Source organism: Pleuronectes platessa, chromosome 15 (genome assembly GCF_947347685.1).
Source record: "Pleuronectes platessa chromosome 15, fPlePla1.1, whole genome shotgun sequence".
NCBI lineage: Eukaryota > Metazoa > Chordata > Actinopteri > Pleuronectiformes > Pleuronectidae > Pleuronectes > Pleuronectes platessa.
In genome coordinates, this window is record NC_070640.1 from 799,423 (window position 1) to 823,934 (window position 24,512).

The window sequence follows — 24,512 nt, forward strand, 5'->3', positions numbered from 1 at the left end:
CACGGCCTTTTCAAGTTAAAAACAAAAATAGTCTCTATCAAAGTAAGATCAAACTTAAGATAAAAGACAATGAAAGAAATGAAAGAAAATAACTCTGGTTGCCCCCTTTAGCAACTAAATCATCTGGAAAGACCCGGAGGGGTCTGGTGACGTCTTCAGAGCAGGGAAAATGGCTGATAAACTAAAAGTTAAAGTTGCCCCCTTTAGCAACTAAATCAGCTGAAGACCCGAAGGGGTCTTGTGATGTCTTCAGTGCAGGGTAAATGGCAGCAATTATTGGGTTGCCAGGGCTTTTATTAACTTGTGGAGGCCCAGCCTCCTTGAGGTGTGGTCATGGGATGATGCTGGCTTTAAGCCAATTGAGTGTCAGAGGTCAGATCAGAGTGGGAACGGCCAGGAGCAGAGCAGGGGTTTCTGGGAAAACCCCAGGGAGGAAGTTACCCCCAGAGGAGATGCTATCTCCATGCTTGATCTTAGCTGGAAACTTTAGAGCTGGTTTCATCTTGGCTCACAGGCCTTACTTTTACGACTGTGTGGATCCCACCACATGGCCAGTTCAGCAGGGACTCTTGCCCAACACTTGTGTCCCACTTTACCCCGGCTATGGGGGAAAGTGGTCCACTTACTTTTTCCACTTTAAAACTACAATAGTTAAAATCCCGACAGCTAGATTGACAACCACTAATATCGGACTAGTAGCCACTAAACCACTAAAACACAGCCACCGTTTTAGACAAACAACATCTTTTAGCACTTCAGGCTAATCTTCAGCTAGCATCAATCATATGGTTTTATATGTTGGAAGTTCATCAACATGTATGATATAAGTTTTTCTACCTGATTCAATTTGTTTTGACACAACAGTTGATTAAGTTCAAAGCCAAAAAAATTACTTTTACATGGAAAAAACATACTTTTCACAGCACCTGCACCAACTTCTCCTTCATGGCAAGGGGGGGGGGGGGCTTGAAAACATGACCACAAATGTGTTCCGTTGGTGTCTCACATCACCCCGCTCTCCACTACTTTAGTTAAAGAAGTCATAAGGAAGTCAAAAATCAAACAATCTGTAATTTAGCAAAAATATGTATTTTAATTTCACGTTCAGACTTTAAGTCACAACTTGACGTCTGCAGTTTTAAAATGAATAAAATGTTTACTTTCAGTCGTGTTAAAAATGAGTTAAAAAAATAAAACTTCAGGTTTTCCCTCTGAGCAAAAAACAAGATAATTTGTTAAAAGTTAAACTTTTGTACGAAGGAAGAATTCAGCCTCGTTCTCCTCGTCGTCATCGATCCAGAGAGAAAACATCAGATTCAAATGTGTGAGTTCTCTGTTAATGTACAAGTTCCCTCAGGTCGTCTTCACGTCACAGATAAAGAAACACGTTGGTCTCCAGTGTTCAGGCCTTTTCCATCACCACCCGATCAGCCCAACATCTTCATGGAGCTGAAGGAGAAAGAAACAAGGTTCACGAGCTCCTGAAGAAAGTCTCGAGGACACAGTCATGTGCTCTTCAGCGCCACCTATTGACAAAGCACTGACAGAATGAGTGTCCTTTAGGCTGGGTCGTCTTTTAACCTTAGAAGTTAAAATTCGTTTGAATTGACGATGCTCCTGTTTGTCTGGATGTGTCTCTCTTGTCCCTTTGAGAGGACACGTTTACTCCTGTATATTAATTTCTACTTGTTTATGTAAACGCAGGCACCATCGTAAACGAGAGCTCTGCTCTGATTGGTTCATCCCTGAACGAAGTGATCTGTCTATTTCTGTATCTTTGAGGTTGAGTGAATAAATGATCAGAGCCTCACCTCGTTCTGTTCTTCTTCTTCTTTTTCTACCGCTCCTTCAGTCACATCTTCTCAGCTTCTTCCTCTTCTCGTCCTGATGAAGGTGTGTCTTGCTCGTCTTCTCCCATCCGTCCATTCACTCGCTCCTTCTCCTCCTCCTTGTCTTCTTCTCTGGTCTTTGATTCATCGTCTTTGTCTGATGGTTTTTTCTCAGGACACGTTGAAGCATCAGTTTTATCGTCTGTCTTAAAAACGTCTTCTCCTCCTGCTGCTGCTTTGTCTGCTACGTCATCAGTGACTCCGACCTCGTCCCCGCTGCTGGACCCCCTGTGGCGGCGGGAAGGAGGGCGTCGCCGGAGGGAGAGACGAGCTCGGCCCTGGACCAATCAGGGCAGAGAAAGTTAGTTGTTAGAAAGTAACTATTACTTTATCTATTCACTGATAAACGAATGTGTCTCTTAGTGGTGGTGTTGTGTCTCTTAGTCTTTTTTAAATCGGACCTTGTTGATACTGGACAGGATGGACCCCTCCTCCACCGTGGGAGGGGCCTCAAAGGAGACGGGGCCCTCCTCCTCAGTTCCTGGTGAAGCCCTAGTGGGAGGCGCTGTGGAGGAGGTGGTCAGTGTGGTTACTGGGGCGGAGCCGGGGGATGGGAGGGGGAAGGCGGGGGGCAGCATCCGGAAGGCGGGGCTCTTCGGTGACGTCAGCTGGGCCGAGGGAGAGAGAGCGAGCGAGGCCTACGCAGAGAGAGAGAGAGACTTCAGAGTGCATCCTTCTGTACACACCAGCAGGGGGCAGCACTACTCACCTGAAGCTTCTCGATCAGGGCAGAGTTCCTCTTGGTTTTGGCAGAAAGAGGTGAGGTGACACCTGAAGGCTGCACACACAAACACACACACACACACACACACACACACACACACACACACACACACACACACACACACACACACACACACACACAAACAAAACAACTTGTGATGTTTCATATTGTTTGTTTCTCAAGTGATGAAACCGTTTACGTCTGATTTGAAGGAGCCCCCCCCCCCCCCCCCCCCCCCCCTCACCTCCTGGTCGTCTCCGTGTGTTTTCGGCAGCTGTAGTGAACGAGGAGGTCGACGTCTCACCGGCTTCTCCTGGTGACACAGAGTAACACTGGGGCTGAAACTGGTTAAAGGATCAATCGTGAGTTTGTGTCTGAACTGACGTTGAACTCACTGGATCATTCACAGCGCCACCATGTGGAGGAGCTGGGTCTCTGAACCGTCCTGCGAGTTCAGCCACCGAGCGCTGGGAGGCAGCCTCCTCCTGAGAGAGAGAGAGAGAGAGAGAGAGAGAGAGAGAGAGAGAGAGAGAGAGAGAGACAGATAGAGAGAGACAGATAGAGAGAGACAGAGAGAGAGAGAGAGAGAGAGAGAGAGAGAGAGAGAGAGAGAGACTTCCTGTCAGTGACTTGTCACCATCACTCTGTAGGAGGGCGGGGCCTTTTATATGTCAGTGTCAAGGAGCCGTTGTGTCATAGTGTGTCCACCAGGAGGAGAAACCACAGCCTGAACAGCCGTTACAAAGAGGGTGGTGCGCCCCCGTGTGGCTGTGTGTGTGTGTGTGTGGGTGTGTGTGTGTGTATGGGTGTGTGTGTGTGTGTGTGGGTGTGTGTGTGTGTGTATGGGTGTGTGTGTGTGTGTGTGTGTGTGCGTGTGTGGGTGTGTGTGTGTGTGTGTGGGTGTGTGTGTGTGTGTTAGTGAACACATGATGAAGGGTCAGAGAGACATTGATGACTTCATTGTAACAAGATGTAGCAATATCACAGGCCACGCCCACTGTAATACAAGACTGTTGAGCCCTCCCCCCCCCCCCCCCCATCTGTGAATAAACAACACGACGGCTCCGTTAAGTGAAGCCCAGTCATTCTGATCGCCCCCTGGTGGCTGGCTGCAGTATAGGTAATAAAACCCTCCTCCTACATGTGAGCAGATGGGACATGAACCAAAGAAAGAAATTAAATCAGTAAATCAAACTAATATAAATTCATTGATCGTCTTTACTACATCATCCGTCACTGGCTTCATCAGTCCACACACACACAGATACACACACAGACACACAGACACACACACACACACAGACCACACACACACACACACACACACACAGACACACACACACACACACACACTAACAGCTGTGGACGTGAGGTTGATCCATGTCTATTTCAGCTGAAGGTCTCACATTGCTGACATTCAACAGATAATGAAATCACATCGCTACACACACACACATACACACTGTCAAACACATACTCACACACACACAAATATTGTTTTGAGTCATCCAATGAACTAAAGGCAGCAAGTGAGGGAAAATCCGTTTAACCACTTCCTCTTTCTGTGTGTGTGTCTGTGTGTGTGTCTGTGTGTGTGTCTGTGTGTGTGTCTGTGTGTGTGTGTGTGTGTGTATGTTCGGTGTGTGAGAGTTCTCTGTGTGTGTGTCTGTGTGTGTATCAGTGTGTGTATGTGTATGTTCTGTGTGTGAGAGTTCTTTGTGAGTGCGTGTGTGTCTGTGTGTGTATCTGTGTGTGTGTATGTGTCTGTGTGTGTCTGTGTGTGTGTGTGTGTGTGTGTGTGTGTGTGTGTATCTGTGTGTGTGTGTGTGTGCGTGTGTATCTGTGTGTGTGTGTCCGTGTGTGTGTGTGTCTGTGTGTGTGTGTGTGTGTGTGTGTGTGTGTGTCTGTGTGTGTGTGTGTGTGTGTGTGTGTCTGTGTGTGTATCTGTGTGTGTATCTGTGTGTGTGTGTGTCTGTGTGTGTATCTGTGTGTGTGTGTGTCTGTGTGTGTATCTGTGTGTGTGTCTGTGTGTGTGTGTGTGTGCATGTGTACCAGCTGCTGTTCACAGTCTTTCACATATAATTATGAAAAATTACATTTCACACAGGATTTTCTTCAGCTCAGTTTCAAATTGTAGATTCATGAGAATCAACATTCATCATATTTCTCCCTGAACAACTACATCTCCCATGAGCCTTTGCTGTCACACTCTGAGTGTGTCTCTTTAAGATAAACAACTGTTGACATCACTTGACCACGCTTTAGTTCGTACAGTGTGTAAAAAAACAATAGTGTCGTCACTAGGTGGCAGCACCAGAGAGAATGTATTTCATAACCAGTATAAGAACTGGGAAGAAACCAGGAAGCCATTTTTTTACGTTATTGCAAAGATGACGCTTTCTAAAGTTTCATGTCCAGGAGGTTTGATATTTAACATTTTAAGCATAAATAAAAATAATATAAATATATTATAAATAACAATAAATAAAAATACAACTGAATATATAGAATGAAAATATAAACATATCTACACATCTTTTCTACTTTGTTTATTCTGTAAAATGAAAGTTTTCCTATTGTCATGAACCAAACGCTCTGAAATGTTTGTCAAAGACTCAACGAATTACATTACATTACATTATATTACATTACTTTATATTATATTATATTATATTTCATTTAGCTGACGCTTTTATCCAAAGCGACTCACAATAGGTGCATCAACCCCGAAGGTACAGACCCAGGACAACAAGAATCAAGAAAGTAGAATTAGAGGCCAACATCATTTATATCATTATCAATATATAATATTATTTGGATTCTATTTTTGTATTCGAATTATTCTAATCAAACTTTTCTGCAGGTGAATTTAAATGCTTTAAAATGGAAACACGATGATTCAATGCTCCATCAAACAGAATGTTTCACTAAACTTATTCTTTATCCTTTGGTTGTTTTTTCCGCTTCATGAACTTGAGCTTCGTTTTAAAGTTTCAGATCATGACTACGAATGAAAAAAAACTCATTCAAGTCAAATATCTGTAAAATATAATCAATTCAAACGTGAAACGTGACCTGTCGTAGTGTTCCTTTATGAATCACGTTGTGCAGCTGTGACCTGTAGTAACCTCCAGGTCAGAGATCACATGCTGCACTAAAACACAAATTAAAATACTTTCTGCAGATGTTTATTAATGTTAAAAGTGAAGAAACATTTTTGTGTTTTGCTGACGAGGAAATAAACTTTAAAATGAGAATAGAATTCGACGTTAGAGTGAGAAACGTTCCTGATCCACAAACTGCTGCTGAACGACCAGTGAAACACAGGAAGTGATCGAACACGTTAGTGGAATCACAGCTTCAAACTAAAAGAAACAGAAAAACATTTTACAACTGACCGTCGCTCCTTCGTGTGTTTCGACCTCACAACATGATCCACATTACACACACACACAGACACACAGACACACAGACACACACACACACAGAGGCACACACACACACACAGACACACACACACACACAGACACACACACAGACACACACACACAGAGACACGGTGAATAGCAGCAGTACACAAGTTAGACGTTTTACCTCCATCCTGCTCGTCAACTCTGTGGCCTCGTTTATGTCAAGTGTGTGTGAGAGAGAGAGAGAGAGAGAACGAGAGGGAGCGAGCGAGCAGGCCTGTAGGTTAAATATAGAACCAGAGTCACTACAGAGAGAGAGAGATAGAGAGAGAGAGAGAGAGAGAGAGAGAGAGAAAGAGAGAGAGAGAGAAAGAGAGAGAGAGGGAGAGAGAAAGAGAGAGAGAGAGGGAGAGAGAAAGAGAGAGAGAGGGAGAGAGGAAGAGAGAGCGAGAGCGAGAGAGGGAGAGAGAAAGAGAGAGGGAGAGAGAAAGAGAGAGGGAGAGAGAGAGAGAGAGGGGGGGTGTAGCTCATGTTCTGACATGTTGATCATTTCTCTGTGTCGATCTACAGTTTCATGTTTATTCAAAAACAAATAAACTTGAGTTACTTTGAAAATAAAAAAAAACTTAATTCATTGAATTCAATTCAAAAAGTATAATATTTATTTTAGGTCAATTTAATTCATTTATTTGAATTCACTTATGAATGAATAATTCACCAATAAGTGTTTCCTCACACTTTGTCTCGATAGACCACAATGCACTGCAGCACGATGGACCTCTGGGAGCTGCAGCTCTTTCTCACTCGTCCTCATCGGACATGAAGAGGAACCTGTTGTCTTCAGTTTGCTGGAGGAAGTTGAGTCACCCGAGCAGAGAGAGCGTTTCTTCTTTCATTTCTCCTTTTGGGTTTCTTCACTTCTGCCTCTTCCCCTTGTTGCTTAAACAACAGAGCCTCAAACCCACGGTCATGGTGAATGAGACGGATGAACAAGGCAACACAAACCGTTTGATGGGTCAACAACTGATTTGAAAGATTAGCAGACAAACTGAACACGATCAAAAGATCTGATGTGAAACGTTTTCAGTTTATCTTCGACCAAACAGCATCGAGCAGAGACACAGGAAGTGGTTGGAGGGGAGGAGCCGCGGTGAAACGTTGGCTGCATCGTGAAGGAGTAAACCGTATAAGGTTTGATGAGTGCCACCGGAAATGTGACCAGAAACGTTACACAACTGTCAACAAACCCACAAACCCACAAACGTTTTGCCAGAATGAGAAACATTTCACCTGACGCACAAACCACTTGTTTGTAAGAGACTAAGACCCGAGTTTTGAATCTGATGATTCCTGCAAAAACACAATGTGACCGAACCACTGGTCCTGTTTCACACTGGCCCAGTTTCACACTGGTCCTGTTTCACACTGGTCCTGTTTCACACTGGTCCTGTTTCACACTGGTCCTGTTTCACACTGGTCCAGTTTCACACTGGTCCTGTTTCACACTGGTCCTGTTTCACACTGGTCCTGTTTCACACTGGTCCTGTTTCACACTGGTTCTGTTTCACACTGGTCCTGTTTCACACTGGTCCTGTTTCCCACTGGTCCTGTTTCCCACTGGTCCTGTTTCACACTGGTCCTGTTTCACGTCCTGTTTCACACTGGTCCTGTTTCACACTGGTCCTGTTTCACACTGGTCCTGTTTCCCACTGGTCCTGTTTCCCACTGGTCCTGTTTCACACTGGTCCTGTTTGACACTGGTCCTGTTTCACACTGATCCTGTTTCACACTGGTCCTGTTTCACACTGGTCCTGTTTCACACTGGTCCTGTTTCCCACTGGTCCTGTTTCACACTGGTCCTGTTTCCCACTGGTCCTGTTTCACACTGGTCCTGTTTCCCACTGGTCCTGTTTCCCACTGGTCCTGTTTCACACTGGTCCTGTTTCACATTGGTCCTGATTCCCACTGATCCTGTTTTACACTGGCCCTGGTCGAGCACAACAATTATAAACTGTAAACTTATAAATAAATTATTATTAGTGTTTTTGGCTGTCATACAGATGCTAAATTAATTGGAGATTGATAATTTCAATATAGCATATACAGTAGATATAAAATTAAGGTATGAGGCAAATTAGCTACATTAGGCATAATGGCGCATAACCTTAATTTAACACATTTTCCAGTCTCTGGTATGTAGATTATTATATTGATGCTGCTTTTACTTGAAATTGAATAACAACATATGTTTTCTGTACAATCATTGCTGTTCCATCATCACAGTATTTCAAATACAGCCTAATACCTCAAACTAACTTTGCTGCACAGTCCCAAGGGGCTAGTATGTATTTTCCACTCCGACCACTAGATGGCGGCAGAGTGCTTCCAATACCTTCCTTGGTATGTGTAGTATTTGCACCATCAGGCACAATCGTCACCTCGGCGGCATTAAGACCGGAATGGGGTTTGAGGTAAATTCGCGACATTCGTCCACAAGGGGTTAACGTGCAGCACAGAAGCGGTTTTCTTTCTGACCCGTGTGAACTATGTGACCTGATGAAGTTCTGACGGCTGCTTTCTTTAAACGACATTCATCTTGGTTCAGAATAAATAAAGTTAACAAACATCCTGCCTCAGACACACATACAGGCTGATTTATTACCTTGTTTGTGTTTAACAATAAAAATCATACATTTCCGCTAGAGGTCAAAATCAAACAACATGACGTCAGTCTCTAGTTTCATGATGGTGATGTCAGTTCACTGATTGTTGGAAATCTAACGTTATAAAAAACCTTCAATTAAATTAAACATGATGAAAAACTGTCAACAAAGATGATGACACGTTTCCACTTCCTCCTGTTGTTCAAAAATGATACCAAAATATCTCAGATATGAACGCTGCCCTCTTGTGGTGATTTATTTAACGTCTACTTTTTAAACTTCGATCCACGTCCCATCCGTTAACATGGAGGAGTGGTTTCAGTGATCCAGATGATTTGGCTTCACTTTTGGGCGCCATCATGTGATGTGTCTTTATTTACACCTTCCTGAAAAACTACTGGACTTGAGCTCGATGTTCACGAGGAGACGATCACCAACATGTACAGATTGTGAGATGGTTGATTTACAGGAAGCAGAAATATGATCTCAAATAAACCATATTAATGTGGACACACACACACACACACACACACACACACACACACACACACAGAGCTCCCTAAAGGGCTACCCTTCAGTACAGTCAGATAGACAGGAGAGTGAGACAGACAGGGACAGTTCAGTTGGCAAGAGACTGAGAGACAGACAGGTGGATAGAGACAGACGGGTGGATAGAGACAGACAGGTGGATAGAGACAGACGGGTGGATAGAGACAGACAGGTGGATAGAGACAGACAGGTGGATAGAGACAGACACGTGGATAGAGACGGACAGGTGGATAGAGACAGACAGGTGAATAGAGACAGACAGGTGAATAGAGACAGACAGGTGGATATTGACAGACGGGTGGATAGAGACAGACGGGTGGATAGAGACAGACGGGTGGATAGAGACAGACAGGTGGATAGAGACAGACAGGTGGATAGAGACAGACAGGTGAATAGAGACAGACAGGTGGATAGAGACGGACAGGTGAATAGAGACAGACAGGTGGATAGAGACAGACGGGTGGATAGAGACAGACAGGTGGATAGAGACAGACAGGTGAATAGAGACAGAGAGGTGAATAGAGACGGACAGGTGAATAGAGACAGACAGGTGGATAGAGACAGACAGGTGAATAGAGACAGACAGGTGGATAGAGACAGACAGGTGGATAGAGACAGACAGGTGAATAGAGACAGACAGGTGAATAGAGACAGACAGGTGGATAGAGACAGACAGGTGAATAGAGACAGACAGGTGGATAGAGACAGACAGGTGAATAGAGACAGACGGGTGGATAGAGACAGACGGGTGAATAGAGACAGACGGGTGGATAGAGACAGACGGGTGGATAGAGACAGACAGGTGAATAGAGACAGACAGGTGGATAGAGACAGACAGGTGGATAGAGACAGACAGGTGGATAGAGACAGACAGGTGAATAGAGACAGACAGGTGAATAGAGACAGACAGGTGGATAGAGAAAGACAGGTGAATAGAGACAGACAGGTGAATAGAGACAGACAGGTGAATAGAGACAGACAGGTGGATAGAGACAGACAGGTGGATAGAGAAAGACAGGTGAATAGAGACAGACAGGTGGATAGAGACAGACAGGTGGATAGAGACAGACAGGTGGATAGAGACAGACAGGTGGATAGAGAAAGACAGGTGAATAGAGACAGACAGGTGAATAGAGACAGACAGGTGGATAGAGACAGACAGGTGGATAGAGACAGACAGGTGGATAGAGACAGACAGGTGGATAGAGACAGACAGGTGAATAGAGACAGACAGGTGGATAGAGACAGACAGGTGGATAGAGACAGACAGGTGGATAGAGACAGACAGGTGAATAGAGACAGACAGGTGGATAGAGACAGACAGGTCTCTGCTGTCCTTTGTTTTGTTTTCCAGATCATCTATGGCCATCAGACCATGGAGTGTCTGGACAGGGCGGGGTTTCACCACACCAGGCCGGACCGCTATTGGCTGCAGAGGAGTGAGTAAAACACGGTCGTCAGAAGTGGTTGGAAATATAGTTTTATTTTAAAATCTGAAATCAGAAAATGTTTTTTCAGATCGTTGATTTTGGTTAAATGTTGGTATAATACTTTTTATGGCTGTAAGATATCAGTGAATCAGTTTTAACCTGCTTTAAATTTAAGGTTTTTAATTGGGTTTCGACCTATACTGCTGCCAGCCACCAGGGGGGGGTGCTGTGTTTATTTACAGTGTGATGTCTCGCTCTTCTTTGTGTAGTTGTTGTATTAAAGTTTGTATCTTTGTGTTTTTGTGCAGGTGACAGTTGTTTGACTGACAGTTCGATGAGTTATGATCAAGAGTTCAGCTGCTGCAGCTCGTAGTGAGTCACAAACACACAACTTCACATGTTCACCACAAAATGTGTTGTCCTTGTTGTTCAACACAAAAGTGTCATCGATATACCATTATAGAATTTACACATCAACAAAACCGAAGCAACACGTTTCTAAAAACAACGTTTGTCTTTATCAGGTTGAACATCAGAGACACAAATCAATCAGAAATCATGTGTTTTATGTGAAACGTTAATGTTTGGCTCAGGAATCATCCTCCACCCATAGTTGGTGTCGTCAGGTCATAGGTTCACATCTCATTGACTCATCCACGTGAGCTTTTTCTTCATTTGGTCAAAGGGTTGGCTTTTTTTATTCCTCCACGTTGGTGCCACCCAGTGGCTGGAGACAAAATGTTTTCAGGTTGTCCATCTACAATATTCAGTACAAATGATAAACTCACACATTCAATGATCAGAGGTCAAAGGTCAGAGGTCAACATTTAATGTAGGGAATCCTGTTGATCTATTGATTGTATGAGGGAAGATGTAACCTCTCTCTCTCTCTCTCTCCCTCTCCCCCCCCCCTCCCTCTCCCCAGTGATGGCTCCCAGGAAGCCTTGGAGCTGTACTACAGTGAGACGTACAGTAGAGCTCCTCAGTGTCTCTGCACGAGTCTCGTCACAGTCTGACCTCAGCCAATGAGCAAGGAGACAGTGACCCCACCCTGCTGCTGATGCACGAGTACATGATCACAGTGAGTTTATCATCTCATCAAATAATACAAGACAAATCAATAAATTTCTATAAATACAAACAATTAATAACGTTTCTTTGAAATTTATTAAATATTTAGAAAATTAATATAAATATACATAATTCACAGTTCAGGACTTAATACCAATGATAGAAATGTACGGACCACTTCTTTTAACGCCCGAGCGTCTAATAGACGATCTCAATAGTAGCTGTAGTTGACCACTAGGGGCACTGACAGGTTTTCTGGAGACGGCTAACGAGCTAGCAGCTAGCTCCGTGATTCCGCTGCTAACGCTAACAGGTCTTCACGGTCACGTCACTTTCAGCGAGACCCACCGACGCGACATGACGACAGCTGGTCTGCGCTCAGGCTAAAGTGAGCAGCTGTCTGCAGACTTTAGCTAAACTGCTAGCCTGCTCACTGCTAGTCGGACACAATGGTGAAATTAAAACCTTTTAAAAACAGGTCAATCTGAGGAAGGCTGTTTTAGACAGGGTAAAAAGGTTCTGTTTTAAATGATCCTTGTGGTATTTTGACCAAAATATGTTACAGACATTTCATTAAGACCCCAAGGAACCATATCAACTGTGGTGAAATGGACATAATATGTCCCCTTTAAGAGTTGAATGCTGGGGTTCATGATTACAAGTGAATGTTATTATGCTATCGGCAAAAACCTCTTAGACACACCTGTAGTTCTGATGACTAATCCTAGATAATAAATCCTTGTTTGCTGTCGGATTTGAAAATGACTTTCACAGAGTCACGTTGATAAAGAGGAAGAGGATCCAGCCTGCAGAGGGCGCAATATCCTGGGTTCTGTCTTCAAGGGACAAGCAGTGTTTATAGATAAATATATTGATAGTAACAAAGGTGAGAAGCATGTCTGGTCCAGTCGGTGTAGCATATTGTGCATTTTCAGTACTATTCATTAACATTTACATGTGGTATAAATACATATTTAAAATACATCTCAGAAGCAGATATCTTTAAAAAGAACCTGCTTAAAGTTGCTGTTTTTGTAAAATGAGTGCAGCCTTGTGTGAGCAAGTTTACATAAGCCTGGCGTCTATCATAAATATTTACATGAAATAAAGATGAAATAGATTAAATTGCAACACATTGTTTTCAGTGGTATATTGCTTGTGTGTATGTGCATTAAAAATAAAAATCCTTGTTGGAGAATGATTACATGCCAGCTCCAACTTATTCAAAAGTCATATCACATTTTGTTCCGGTAACACCACATTGAATTTGCAAATGGTGGAAGCTTAAGATCCCTCAATGTTACTTCTTAGTAGATGTTTATTAAGTTGTGTGTTCTCTACCAGCCCAGTGAACCAGGGGTTTGTCTTGGAGGACCGGGGGGGTCCTGTCAGTGGAAGACTGTCGGTCAAGGATCTACTCAGAGAAACAGAACATTTCTCCTCGAGATTCAATGTCAGAACCAGCTCTGGTGCTAAGCATGGTCTCAGGTCAGTTTGTCTCCATTCTTCGGTCCACAATGCAGAACAACTGAGAGACAGACGGACAGTGTCCCAGCAGCTGTGCGTCACCTACCAGCGCTCCCAGTGGCTTGACTTACTGGGACTTACTACAGGGCCTCGGGTCGATAGTCACAAGAAGAAGCAGCTGCCACTAGTTTAGATAGATTTACTGTTCACTATCACTTTATTAGCAGATATGACGACATTTGACGTCTTAATTAGTTAATTTGTTAACAGCAGAATCTCTCATGAAACTTATAAAACTGGTGTTTAGACAGACCTTTTTTCTAATTATGTCTCATATTTATAATGCATATTAAATATACCTGATTATCTGTTTAATGAATTAATCTTCATCACTCCAGATGTGACTGAAGATCTGGAAATCAGGAGGTTGAGCCTCGATAATCAATGTCAGCATCAATAAACTGTCTTTCAATTTAAATTAAACAAATCTTTTACCAGCTTCATTTACTTAGTTCAATAATATTGATGTTTTGCATATTTTCGTGTATTTTCTACAAACTGTATTTATCTTGGAGGATTCACTCTGAGTGGTGTGGTAGTTTGGCAGGAATCAGACGTTTGTGGCCACAGAGAGAATTCGATGGAAATTTGACATCAATGGTCGACTTTGACAAGAAAGTTCTGAAGAAGCACTTAAGAAATAATGAAAAAGATGTTTGGTTGTGTTAAGTGGCTGTTTGCAGCATTTATGAGCATAAAAAGACGCTAATGGTTCAGAGAAGTTTATCTTTGTGTAGATGATGAAGCATGAAGTGCAAACGTTCATGTTCCCTCAGGATGAACCGTGATAACTCATTGTTCTTTGAGCTCCATCAGCAGGTCGGAGTCTTAATGATTGGATTCAGGAATCCAGTTGATCTTTGTGTTTAGTTTGAATTTCTAAGGACGGACACGAGTGTCATTAGATGAGATTGTTACTCATCCTGTTCTCCTGTGTTTCCATCCTGTGAGCTGTGGCAGAACAATGAGAGCAGGATGAATGTGATCATGATAGTCCTGGTCTGTCTGTCTGTCTGTCTCTATCTGTCTGTTTGTCTCTGTCTGTCTGTCTGTCTGTGTCTGTCTGTTTGTCTCTGTCTGTCTGTCTGTCTCTCTGTCTGTCTGTCTGTCTGTCTGTCTCTATCTGTCTGTTTGTCTCTGTCTGTCTGTCTGTCTCTGTCTGTCTGTCTGTCTGTCTGTCTCTATCTGTCTGTTTGTCTCTGTCTGTCTGTCTGTCTCTGTCTGTCTGTCTGTCTGTCTGTCTCTATCCACCTGTCTGTCTGTCTCTATCTGTCTGTTTGTCTCTGTCTGTCTGTCTGTCTCTGTCTGTCTGTTTGTCTCTGTCTGTCTGTCTGTCTCTATCCACCTGTCTGTCTGTCTCTATCTGTCTGTTTGTCTCTGTCTGTCTGTCTGTCTCTATCCACCTGTCTGTCTGTCTGTCTGTTTGTCTCTGTCTGTCTGTCTGTCTCTATCCACCTGTCTGTCTGTCTCTATCCACCTGTCTGTCTGTCTCTATCTGTCTGTTTGTCTCTGTCTGTCTGTCTGTCTGTCTGTCTCTTTACGTCTGTCTGTCTCTATCCACCTGTCTGTCTGTCTATCCACCTGTCTGTGTCTATCCACCTGTCTGTCTGTCTGTCTGTCTCTATCCACCTGTTTTTGTCCTGATCCATCTTCATGTGTCTGAATCCGATCTTTACTCAGTTTAACAGAGAGCAGAAATCAAACTATGTCAGAAAAGTTAAAGTAGACGAAGGTTAAAGTCTCATGGTGACTCTGAGAATCAATAACGTCCCTGCTTCTTCTTAAAGATCTTATTGAACGCGTTTCTCCTCCGGCTGCTGGTCGACTCGTCGCCTCCTTCCTCCTCCACGGGGCTCCTCCTGGTCAGGAGCTGGGGGCCGGTCCCCTGGGCGCTGCCCGACGAGCAGGTCGAGGGAAAGGAGGAGGCGACGGGGCGGTGTGGTGTGATGCAGAGGGAGCGGGTGGAGCAGGAGGAGGTGAGGATGGAGGCAGCGCTGCTCCTCAGCTCCCCGAGGCTGGAGCTCTTCTCCAGGCCTCCGACGAGCCCAGAACCCTGACCCTGCAGGGGGCGGGGCCCAGAGGGCAGGAGGAGGGGCTTGGGGCTGTAGAGACATTGAGATTCGCCGGGAGATAGTGGGAGGGAGGAGTCAAAGTCTGAGCGGCTGGTAATGTCTCTGATGAAGAAAGAGAATAATGTCATCAAAAGCTAACGCTAACGTCGCTAACAGATCATTACATGAACTGGATGGTTTCAGCTGTTTGTTCCAGTTGAAGTTCGTACAGACGTTTTACTCCCGACGCTTCAGGCTGAACACGCGGAGCTAAATGCTAACATCAGTCTAGAAACAGTCTGGTTCATCCTCTGGGGAAGATGAACATCTTCCCTCAACCTCATTGTGCTGCTGAGATATTCGTCGATAACAAAAGTCCAATAAGCACAAGTTGGAAAAACGTCTCCATCAAGAATGAAGTTAGTAAAATGTCCGAGGTGAAGATGAAATGTGGCGTTCATGATTGTTTTCTTATTTTATCAATAACAACAACAAAAAGCAAACCGAATAAGTGAAAAATAAGATTACTTCACATCTGATTCATAAACAAACGAAAACCAACTTTAGAAAATGTGATGTTTGAGTGTGAAGGAGAATCAGGAAATATTAAAAATTGTGTTTAAAGTGAATAAAAGTCATAAACTCACAAATCCTGACCACTCAATAAATGTATAACAGCTAAATTCAAACACATTATCAAACATGTAAATTTCAAGAAAATACTTGACTAAACTTCGACCTAGGGAATTTGTTTTCTTCAAATATTTTGATCAAATGTTTCGTGAGTGATGTCACTGATTTTAGTTTGTGAGTGTCAGTGGAGAAGTCGTGCAGAGAGAAGAAACCGAAGCTGCCGGAGCGACAGCACTGCGTCTGATTCGTTAGAGCTCCCCCTGCAGGCGGGAGGCTGGACGTCGCCTCCAGAGAGTGGAAGTAAGAAGATCGTAAGAGCAAGCAGAAATGTGGGCGGTGCTCTCGGTGTACAAGGAGGCGGAGTTAGCAAGAGGACAGGAGGAGAAGGGGAGGAGGAGAGGGAGGGTTAATGGAGGGGTGAGACAGGGAGGAGGAGCGAGAGGGTGATGGCAGGGGGAGGAACTCCAGCTGGCCAATAGAGCGGCTGCATTATGCCTCTTGTATAAGTAAGCCCCGCCTTCAACCAACCTCTGAGAGCTGAACATCAGGGCGGGGTCTCCTGTCCGCTGTCGCAAGGGCATCAGGCTCTGAGCTGCAGAAGAGTAGAACAACTTTTATTTTGAAGGGAGTTCAGCTCACAAACAGGAAGCAGTTAATTTCTCCATGTTAAGAAGGAAGTGATTCTGAGTGACGTTTGAACATGCTTTAAAATTAATAATAAAGACTTGAATTCTTTCCTACTTTTATTTTCCTTTAATCAAATAAGATTTTTTTCCCCAAAAATATTTCTAATATCCAGGTTTTCAAGCACCAATAGGAAACCTTGATCAAAGTTAGAGGTATGAACCAATCAGAGAGGGGCAGATGGGAAGGGGGAGGGGCCAACCAGAGTGTTTCCATGACGACTGTGTGTCTGCGATGCCGCTCAGGGGCCAAAGGTCGCTGACCCGCCGGTCCATCTGCCACGCTGCATCTGCAGGGAGCCAATCAGGAGAGAGAAAAGGGACCAATGACAGGAGGGGGCGGGGCAACAGGGAAAGGGTTAAAGGCATCTGAGCATCTGAGGTTCCTCATCACTACAGTTACACACGTGGATTGATAAACTCACTGTCTCCTGTTCGATCAACAACTGAAGCTGTTACTCCACAAACTCTCTACGTTTCTCTGACAGTTCTATTCTGTTTGTTTACATTCAAACCACAGACTGTCAATAAAGACCACGTCTCCTGAGAAGTGTCTCAGCAATGACCGCTGCCATCTTGTGGTGGTGATGTCATTCACGGTCAGAGTCTGTGCAGTAGTGATCGGGAGGTGGAGCCCTGGTGTTGAGGCCCCGCCCACACACGCTATTAACCTTGACATTTGAACAAATATCAGCGGTCCATGTGGCCACCAGGGGGCGATCATCTTTATTTACAGTGTGTGGTTCAGACTCAAACAAGCAACACGTCTGTCGGTCTCCCAGCACTTCCTGTTTGTGGCTCTGATGATGTCACACCTGCTGCTCCCTGTGTGGTCTGAAGGGTTAATGAAGACTCACACTGCAGCGTCCCAGGGGACAGGATGTCTTCGTCCATGTCGTCCAGGTCGTCGGAGAGCAGGAGGTGCTGCGGGGTCGGAGGTCGCAGGCCGAGGACGGAGGGGTCCAGGTTGAGGGCGACCGCCAGCGCTCCCAGACCCGGGTTGTTGACCAGACAGAAACCAGTCAGGGACTCGATCTGCTGCCAGCGGTGGAGCTTCTCCCGCAGCGCCGCCGTCACCTCGGCCAGCGCCTGCCTGAGAGGGGGGGGGGGGGGGGCACCTGACTGGAGGACTTTATAAAGTAATGCTCTCAGCATCAAGCTGACAACTGTGAGCTTTCAAAATAAAACTGGATGAGCTGATGATAGACAACAAAAAGTTCAGAAACTAACGATCACCTGAAAAGCAACTTTTTAAATGAGGTCAAAGGTCAAAGGTTTAATCTTTTATAATCTATATAAAAACATTCAATATAAACTGTACAATAAAAGTAATTAAAAACTGAACTAATTTCTACTTCTCATGATTTCTACTGTACTCATTTATTTTGCAGCTCTGGACATGTTCAGGGTCAAAGGTCAAAGGTCACTCACTTGGCCGACAGGATCTGGTGGTCGACGTCGTCCAGCGACGAGCTGTGAGCGACGTGAAACGTCCCGAACAGAGAACTCCTCTTCTTCTTGATCTTCTCTGCCTGAAACAGTACATCTTCATCTGTGTGTGTTGTGTGTGTCTCTGAACGTTTGTGTGTCTGTGTGTCTGTGTGTGTGTGAACGTGTGTGTGTGTGTGTGTCCTCACCCCCTCTCTGGCCTGCAGCAGCTGTTTCTCTGCGTTCTGTTTCTTGATGTTATAATACTGAATTTCCACCTCGTGCGTCAGCTGGAGCCATTTCTGCAGAACCTCCGGTGGAGCCCAGTGAACCCGCGACTCCAGCTCCCTCTCCGCCCTCTTCAATGACACACGTACCTGCACACACACACACACACACACACAGACACACACTGTTCAGCAGCAGTGGACTCAGGGCCTCAGTGATGCACGTGACGTGTGCTCCACCTGCTCCAGCTCCTCCTCTGCGTACTTCTGTCGGCTCCTCTCTTTCTCCGTTCCCTCTCGGAGCTCTCGGAGACGCTGAGCTTCCTGTTTGGCCGAGCAGATCTGGTTCCTCAGCTGCTGCTCCACCTTCACCTTCTCCACCTGAACGCAGCGCTGCTCCTCCTGAGCCTGCTGCAGCCTGACGGAGACGACACTTCATGTCATTAGGAGACTTGATCTACTCTCTGTACGTTTATCATTCACTGAGTTGGTTCTTCAGACAGATTTATACTGCAGCCAGCCACCAGGGGGCCTTCCAGGCTTCACACACACACATACATGCACACACCTGCTATACCACAGTAAAGAATGAAGCCTCAGTAGCATGTTGGTGCCAGCAGGAGGTGCTGTGGCTCAGAGCATGAAGGAATGTGTTTGTGTGTGTCTTCGTGTGTGTGTGTGTGTGAGTTTGTGTGAGAGAGTGTGTGTGTGTGCCTGTGTGTGCCTGTGTGTGTGTGTGTGAGAGAGAGAGAGCAGAAGGAGCTTCTTTGACCATATAAGGACTTCAGGCAGAACGTTTCTTCAGACACACACACACACAGTAGATGAGTTATTTCCTCCTCAGTCACTTTAAAGGTTCATGTCGCTCTAGCATTTGAAGCACAGTTCTCAGAGTAGAAGAAGAAGCTTGTGTCTCACCTGCCCTGCAGCTCCAGCAGGTTCAGCTCCGCCCTCTGCAGACCCTCCAGGTCCTTCACCAGCGTCTCCAGGTCGCCTCTGGACCTCCGGGTCTGGACCAGGGCGAAGCAGCAGCCGCACAGAGCCATCAGGACGGACACGCCCAGGACCAGGTCCTTCCACCAGCTCCGTCGGCCTGAGGGGACACACACACACACACGCACACGCACACGCGCACACGCACACGCACACGCACACGCACACGCACACGCACACGCACACACACGCACACGCACACACGCACACACACACAAGTTGAGTCATTCACTGAAACAAAGAGGTGTCACAGTCTAATAAGCAATACACAGTTTTGTAATCCATGAAGATGTCAATATTTCAAATATATTAAAAGGACTTGGAAAAAAACTTCAATAATTGATTAAAATGTCACAGTGTAGTGAAACACATGATGTCGTATATATATAAATATATATATGTACACATACATCTATTGTTTGTTAACATTATGAATCTAGTAATTAGTGAACTATGAAGTTATGAGTAGTGAAGGTTCAGATGTGAAGGGGAGCCGGCACCTGGAGGAGGTCCGAACAGAACCATGTCCAGAGCTTTGAGCTGCAGCTTCTGAGAATGAATTCTGTCTGAGATCTTCAGCAGCACCGAGGTCAGGGTGGTGTTCTTCACCGCCAGCCTGGGGGGGGGGGCACAGAACAACACGTCTCACCTCCACAGGAAGTGGCCTCAACCAAACACTGTCATGGTTGTGTGGTGCGTTCAAAGACAGTCTGACAGTCACAGTCAGTTTAAACCTCAGAAGTGAACAGGATAAACGTTGTATATATATATATTAATGAGGGTATAATTATTAATATGTTCTTTGTGTCAAGGCTGCTATGAAATGAAGATTTGAGGTTTGTGGGCGTCAGGAAACCAAACACACTGGTCACATGATCAATTTCTACAAGGCTTTGCTTTGAACATGTTATGAACTAAACGAATATCCTTGCAAGTTGTGTGTGTGAGCGTGTGTGTTTGTGTGTGAGCGTGTGTGTGAGTGTGAGCGTGTGTGTGTGTGTGTGTGAGTGTGTGTGAGTGTGAGCGTGTGTGTGTGTGTGAGTGTGAGCGTGAGCGTGTGTGTGTGTGTGTGTGTGTGTGAGCGTGTGTGTGTCACCTGGGTAGGGACTTCCCGTCCAGCTGGTGCCTCCTGAACGTTTCTGTGTATTGAGGAAGCTCCACACTGATGAGCAGCCAGTCCTCCACCTGCTGCACCGTCCAGTTATACACTGGAGACACACACACACAAACACCCACACCCACAGACACACAACTTTAATATATAATAAATAAATAAAGGAAAACAGCAAAACTTCTGTTAATGAATAAACATTTCTAAAAATAAACATTTTTACCTCCTGCTTCCTTCTGAGGTTTAGTTTTTCCCTCGATGACTTTAACAAACTGAAGCTGTGTGTGTGTGTGTGTGTGTGTGTGTGTTTCTGAAGTAAATGGCGGTTGTTGTGTTGTTTTGTGTCTGAAGTATTGCAGTGTATTAAACAGACAGAGCACATTAATGATAAAGTGGAGGATGAAGTGAGTCCCTCACCCGGCGAGCTCTGCCAGGCGCTCCACATGTCCTCGATGCTGATGTGCAGGTCGGCTCCGTGGAAGCTGCTGTGTTTGGCTTTCCGGTCGTGATATTTCAGATCCTCCCTCAGAAACTTTCAGTGGAAGAAAACAGAAAAAAGTCCACGTTCGTTATTTATTGTTTCTAAATGTTTGAGCGTCTCTGAGCGTCTCTGTCTCACCTCGTCTGTCTCAGTCGTGTCCACCGTCCCGTCGGCGTCATCGTCCATCAGTCTGTGGATGCTGCAGATCGCCTCGAAGCTCAGGACGGAGGTTTCATCCTCACAGAGCTGCCGGTCTATCGCACACAGATCTACAGTAAGAATCATATCATATTATTAATGTTGGGATCACTTTAGTGGCCCAGACCAACTGGATGTTAACACTAAATGTTCCCACTTGTAAAATAGCAAATTTGGCTTAAACATCCCAAAACAAATGTGGGTCGCTTTTGGCACTTTTGGTTTTCATATGGTATTTGTAAGGCCCAGTTATGGCCCAGTTGTGGCCCAGTTGTGGCCCAGTTGTGGCCCAGTTGTGGCCCAGTTGTGGCCCAGTTGTGGCAAACAGGAGTCCATCACACATCTGGTCTGTGGGTGTGAAAACGATGCAGAACATAGAAAACACACATGAAAAAGGAAACTGAGCCTGAATCATTCATTCTGAGTGAATGAGGAAAAAAGACAAAATAAAAAGCAAAGGAAGAAAGAAAGAGAAGAGAAGAAAGGAAACGATAGTTTTCCTTTCTATTCAAATATCCGACCAATCACTGAGCGGCACAGTGAAGGCCTAACCCGTCACGACCACAGGGCAGATTCAAACAGAGTGAAAACTTCATGACTACATTTGGTCATTTCTGAGTATGTGCATGTGTGTGAGTGTGAGTGAGTGTGTGTGTGTGTGAGTGTGTGTGTGTGCGTGTGTGTGTGAGTGAGAGTGTGTGTGAGTGTGTGTGTGTGTGTGTGTGAGTGTGTGTGTGGTTGGGGTCACACTATGTTCACATGCTGTCTCATGTTGTCAGTTGGAGAAATTTGACGCTGAAGCACAAATTAAAAGCCGTAATGAACGTCTCCATGAAGCTCTGTGAACCAGCTGGTCCCTGAATAAGTCCGGCTTCAGTTTCCTGTCTGACCCCACGACCCCACCACACCACCACACCCCCACACCACACCACACCACCACACCCCCACACCACCACACCCCTACACCACCACACCACAGAAGAAGACACAAAGTGAAGAGAGAGTTTGGTCTGAGGATTAACATCAGCAGCTGAAAGGACAGAAATACAAAGATAATAATCAAACGAGGGTCGAGTCAAAGTCACGGCTCAGTGTGAACAGCCTCACTACCCATCATGCACCTTGTTCATGAACAGAGAGATCCAACCAGAAGAGGAAAGCAGGACGTTCAGGTCCTGTTCAGAAACAGAGATTCTAAACCTGGAGGAACACACGCTGACCAATAAGAGGAGACCATCCTCAGTGTCTCCGCCTCCTGTTGATGCTGAGGCTGAGTGGGCGGGGCCGACACTTTCACAGAACACAGGGAATTATCACTGTCGCAACTTCCTGTGACATCACCAGCATGTCACATCCAGGAAGCTGTGGGAGCTGCTAACGGCTATCTCCCTCGCTAACGCTAACGCTACTGCTACAACACACACACACACACACACACACACACACACACACACACACACACAGAGAAAAGGTGTGTCTACCTGAGGCTGTGTTGCTGTTGGAAGCTAGTTGATGGTGATCCAGGTGGGCGTGGTCACTCCCGTCCAATACACCGTGAGCCCCAACACGCACACTCAGCACGCACATGCACGCCAGCCACGCACACACACGTGCCATGTCTGAGGAGAAAGGGGGGGGGACCTGGTCAGTCTGCAAATTTCAAAATAAAAGTTTATTTGTTCTCGTCTTCAACACGTCTGCGTCCTGCTCTGAGCTGCTGCCGCCTGATTGGCCCAGAAGATGTCAGCAGGTGTCCCTGCTGCACGTCACTGAGGGGCCCGCCTCCTGAAACATGGCGTCTGATGTTTTAGCGTTTTCATGTTTACGATTGATTCATTTAAATGTCTAAAAGGTAGTTGAAGCACATCAGGATCCGACGCTAACACACATCAACACATCAACACATCAACACATCAACACATCAACACACTGACACATCAACACACTAACACAACCACACATCAACACATTAACACACTGACACATCAACACATCAACACACTGACACATCAACACACTGACACAACCACACATCAACACATCGACACACTGACACAATCAAACATCAACACATCAACACACAGACACATCAACACACTGACACATCAACACATCAACACACTGACACATCAACACACTGACACAACCACACATCAACACATCGACACACTGACACAATCAAACATCAACACATCAACACACAGACACATCAACACACTGACACATCAACACATCAACACACTGACACATCAACACATCAACACACTGACACATCAACACACCGTAGGAAACTTCCTACCCGAATTTATAAAAGTTCCTCAGACTAAAAGTTGTTGAAAAGTTTCGATTATGTAGTTTGATGTTTCCTTTGATCTTCATGTCTCTTCGGCGTCTGTACAGAGGAGGGTGAGAGCTGCTCCCTGATTGGTCGATAGAGGCGACAGGTCTAGTTTCCATTTGCCTCTTATTCTCTTACAGATGTTCAAAGTGATGAGACGGGATCAACAGTTGATAAGCCACACTGCAGCCAGCCACCAGGGGGCCGTGCAGGGGAGTTGGCTTCACCTTCTGTCGCCCATGTTTATAAACAGGTAGAACAGTGAGGAACCTTCAGGAACATGAAGAGAACCTCTGAGAACACGCGCCAGGAGGCGTTCACGGACCTCAGTTCCTCTCAACATCTCACTCACATGTTTTCAAGTGAAATAAAGCACATCAGCTGAAGACATGGATTCTGTTCTGAGGGACGAGCTGATCGGTTGGTGGACTGATGTCCGGTGGTGGGTCAGAGGTCAGAGGTCACACAGATGTTCACTTTGTGACTCACCTCCGCAGCAGCTGCAGTTCTGATCGATCAGTCCATCGGTCCCCGGCCGACTGGTCGATCCGCGCTGCGACCGACTGGTCCTCAGCTCGAGCTTCACTTCTTCACCGCGCGCGACTCAAAACTGATCAAACTGGGAAAACGCACGCGCAGAGAACCGCCTTCTGCGCGTTCACGGACCCGCGGAAAAACAAGCACTCCGAGTTTAATTTGAATAAAAGCGTCTATATTTAAACTTTACTAAGTTTAAAAATGATCCAGGATTTATTGGACGATTTATCTGCATTTATTTAATCATTTTGGTCATCTTATTCAACAAACAAGTCGACAAACATTACACTTCTCAACTTCCTGCTCTGCTGGAGGAAGTTCAGGTCTCAGTGTGTTGGAGGTTTGAAGACATTCAAGTATAATATATATATATATATATATATATATATATATATATATATATATATATATTTATATATATATATATATAAATATATATATATATAAATATATATATATATATATATAAAGAATCTGATGATTTTAGTTTACAATATTTGTTGTATATGAAGATACGATTAGTTATAATATAAGATACACTTTGAGGTGAAGTGTAAAAAATGAAATAT

General features: G+C 45.0%; 2 protein-coding genes across 7 annotated transcripts; both read right to left on the reverse strand.

The window, feature by feature from the left end:
* Nucleotides 1–1,070: 1,070 nt before the first annotated feature.
* dub (duboraya) lies at nucleotides 1,071–6,469 on the reverse strand. Of its 3 annotated transcripts, none has more exons than XM_053441153.1 (7): nucleotides 6,208–6,469; nucleotides 3,009–3,098; nucleotides 2,858–2,926; nucleotides 2,599–2,667; nucleotides 2,291–2,527; nucleotides 1,812–2,167; nucleotides 1,071–1,526 (listed from the first exon to the last, which is right to left on the reverse strand). In XM_053441153.1, exons 1-6 carry the CDS (start codon nucleotides 6,211–6,213, stop codon nucleotides 1,853–1,855), a joined length of 786 nt encoding a protein of 261 aa, XP_053297128.1. In that variant the 5' UTR covers nucleotides 6,214–6,469; the 3' UTR covers nucleotides 1,071–1,526; nucleotides 1,812–1,852. The 3 variants fall into 3 exon arrangements, with proteins under 3 accessions (XP_053297128.1, XP_053297127.1, XP_053297126.1); XM_053441152.1 differs by having other exon boundaries at nucleotides 1,071–1,540; nucleotides 6,208–6,468; XM_053441151.1 differs by having other exon boundaries at nucleotides 1,071–1,449; nucleotides 6,208–6,464.
* A 6,928-nt stretch (nucleotides 6,470–13,397) lies between these two features.
* LOC128456774 (stromal interaction molecule 1) lies at nucleotides 13,398–24,020 on the reverse strand. Of its 4 annotated transcripts, none has more exons than XM_053441122.1 (16): nucleotides 23,896–24,020; nucleotides 22,550–22,687; nucleotides 21,009–21,139; nucleotides 20,807–20,921; nucleotides 20,375–20,486; nucleotides 19,779–19,894; nucleotides 19,204–19,378; nucleotides 18,526–18,703; nucleotides 18,268–18,435; nucleotides 18,062–18,162; nucleotides 17,488–17,723; nucleotides 16,834–16,920; nucleotides 16,476–16,539; nucleotides 14,893–15,437; nucleotides 14,667–14,862; nucleotides 13,398–14,312 (listed from the first exon to the last, which is right to left on the reverse strand). In XM_053441122.1, exons 2-14 carry the CDS (start codon nucleotides 22,683–22,685, stop codon nucleotides 15,023–15,025), a joined length of 2,034 nt encoding a protein of 677 aa, XP_053297097.1. In that variant the 5' UTR covers nucleotides 22,686–22,687; nucleotides 23,896–24,020; the 3' UTR covers nucleotides 13,398–14,312; nucleotides 14,667–14,862; nucleotides 14,893–15,022. The 4 variants fall into 4 exon arrangements, with proteins under 4 accessions (XP_053297097.1, XP_053297099.1, XP_053297100.1 ...); XM_053441124.1 differs by having other exon boundaries at nucleotides 13,398–14,290; nucleotides 14,667–14,718; nucleotides 22,550–22,718; nucleotides 23,896–24,002; XM_053441125.1 differs by having other exon boundaries at nucleotides 13,398–14,290; nucleotides 14,667–14,740; nucleotides 22,550–22,718; nucleotides 23,896–24,002.
* Between the last annotated feature and the right edge of the window lie 492 nt (nucleotides 24,021–24,512).

Coding starts and splice junctions, on each gene's coding strand:
- LOC128456774 (XM_053441122.1), bottom strand. CDS start 22,685: ATGGCACGTGTGTGTGCGTGGCTGGCGTGCATGTGCGTGCTGAGTGTG. Junction 19,895..20,374: donor GACGGGAAGTCCCTACCCAG/GTGACACACACA, acceptor CCCCCCCCCCAG/GCTGGCGGTGAAGAACACCA. Junction 15,438..16,475: donor CTGATGTTCAGCTCTCAGAG/GTTGGTTGAAGG, acceptor TTTCTTCATCAG/AGACATTACCAGCCGCTCAG.
- dub (XM_053441153.1), bottom strand. Junction 2,668..2,857: donor CACACGGAGACGACCAGGAG/GTGAGGGGGGGG, acceptor TTGTGTGTGCAG/CCTTCAGGTGTCACCTCACC. Junction 2,528..2,598: donor CCCTGATCGAGAAGCTTCAG/GTGAGTAGTGCT, acceptor CTCTCTGCGTAG/GCCTCGCTCGCTCTCTCTCC.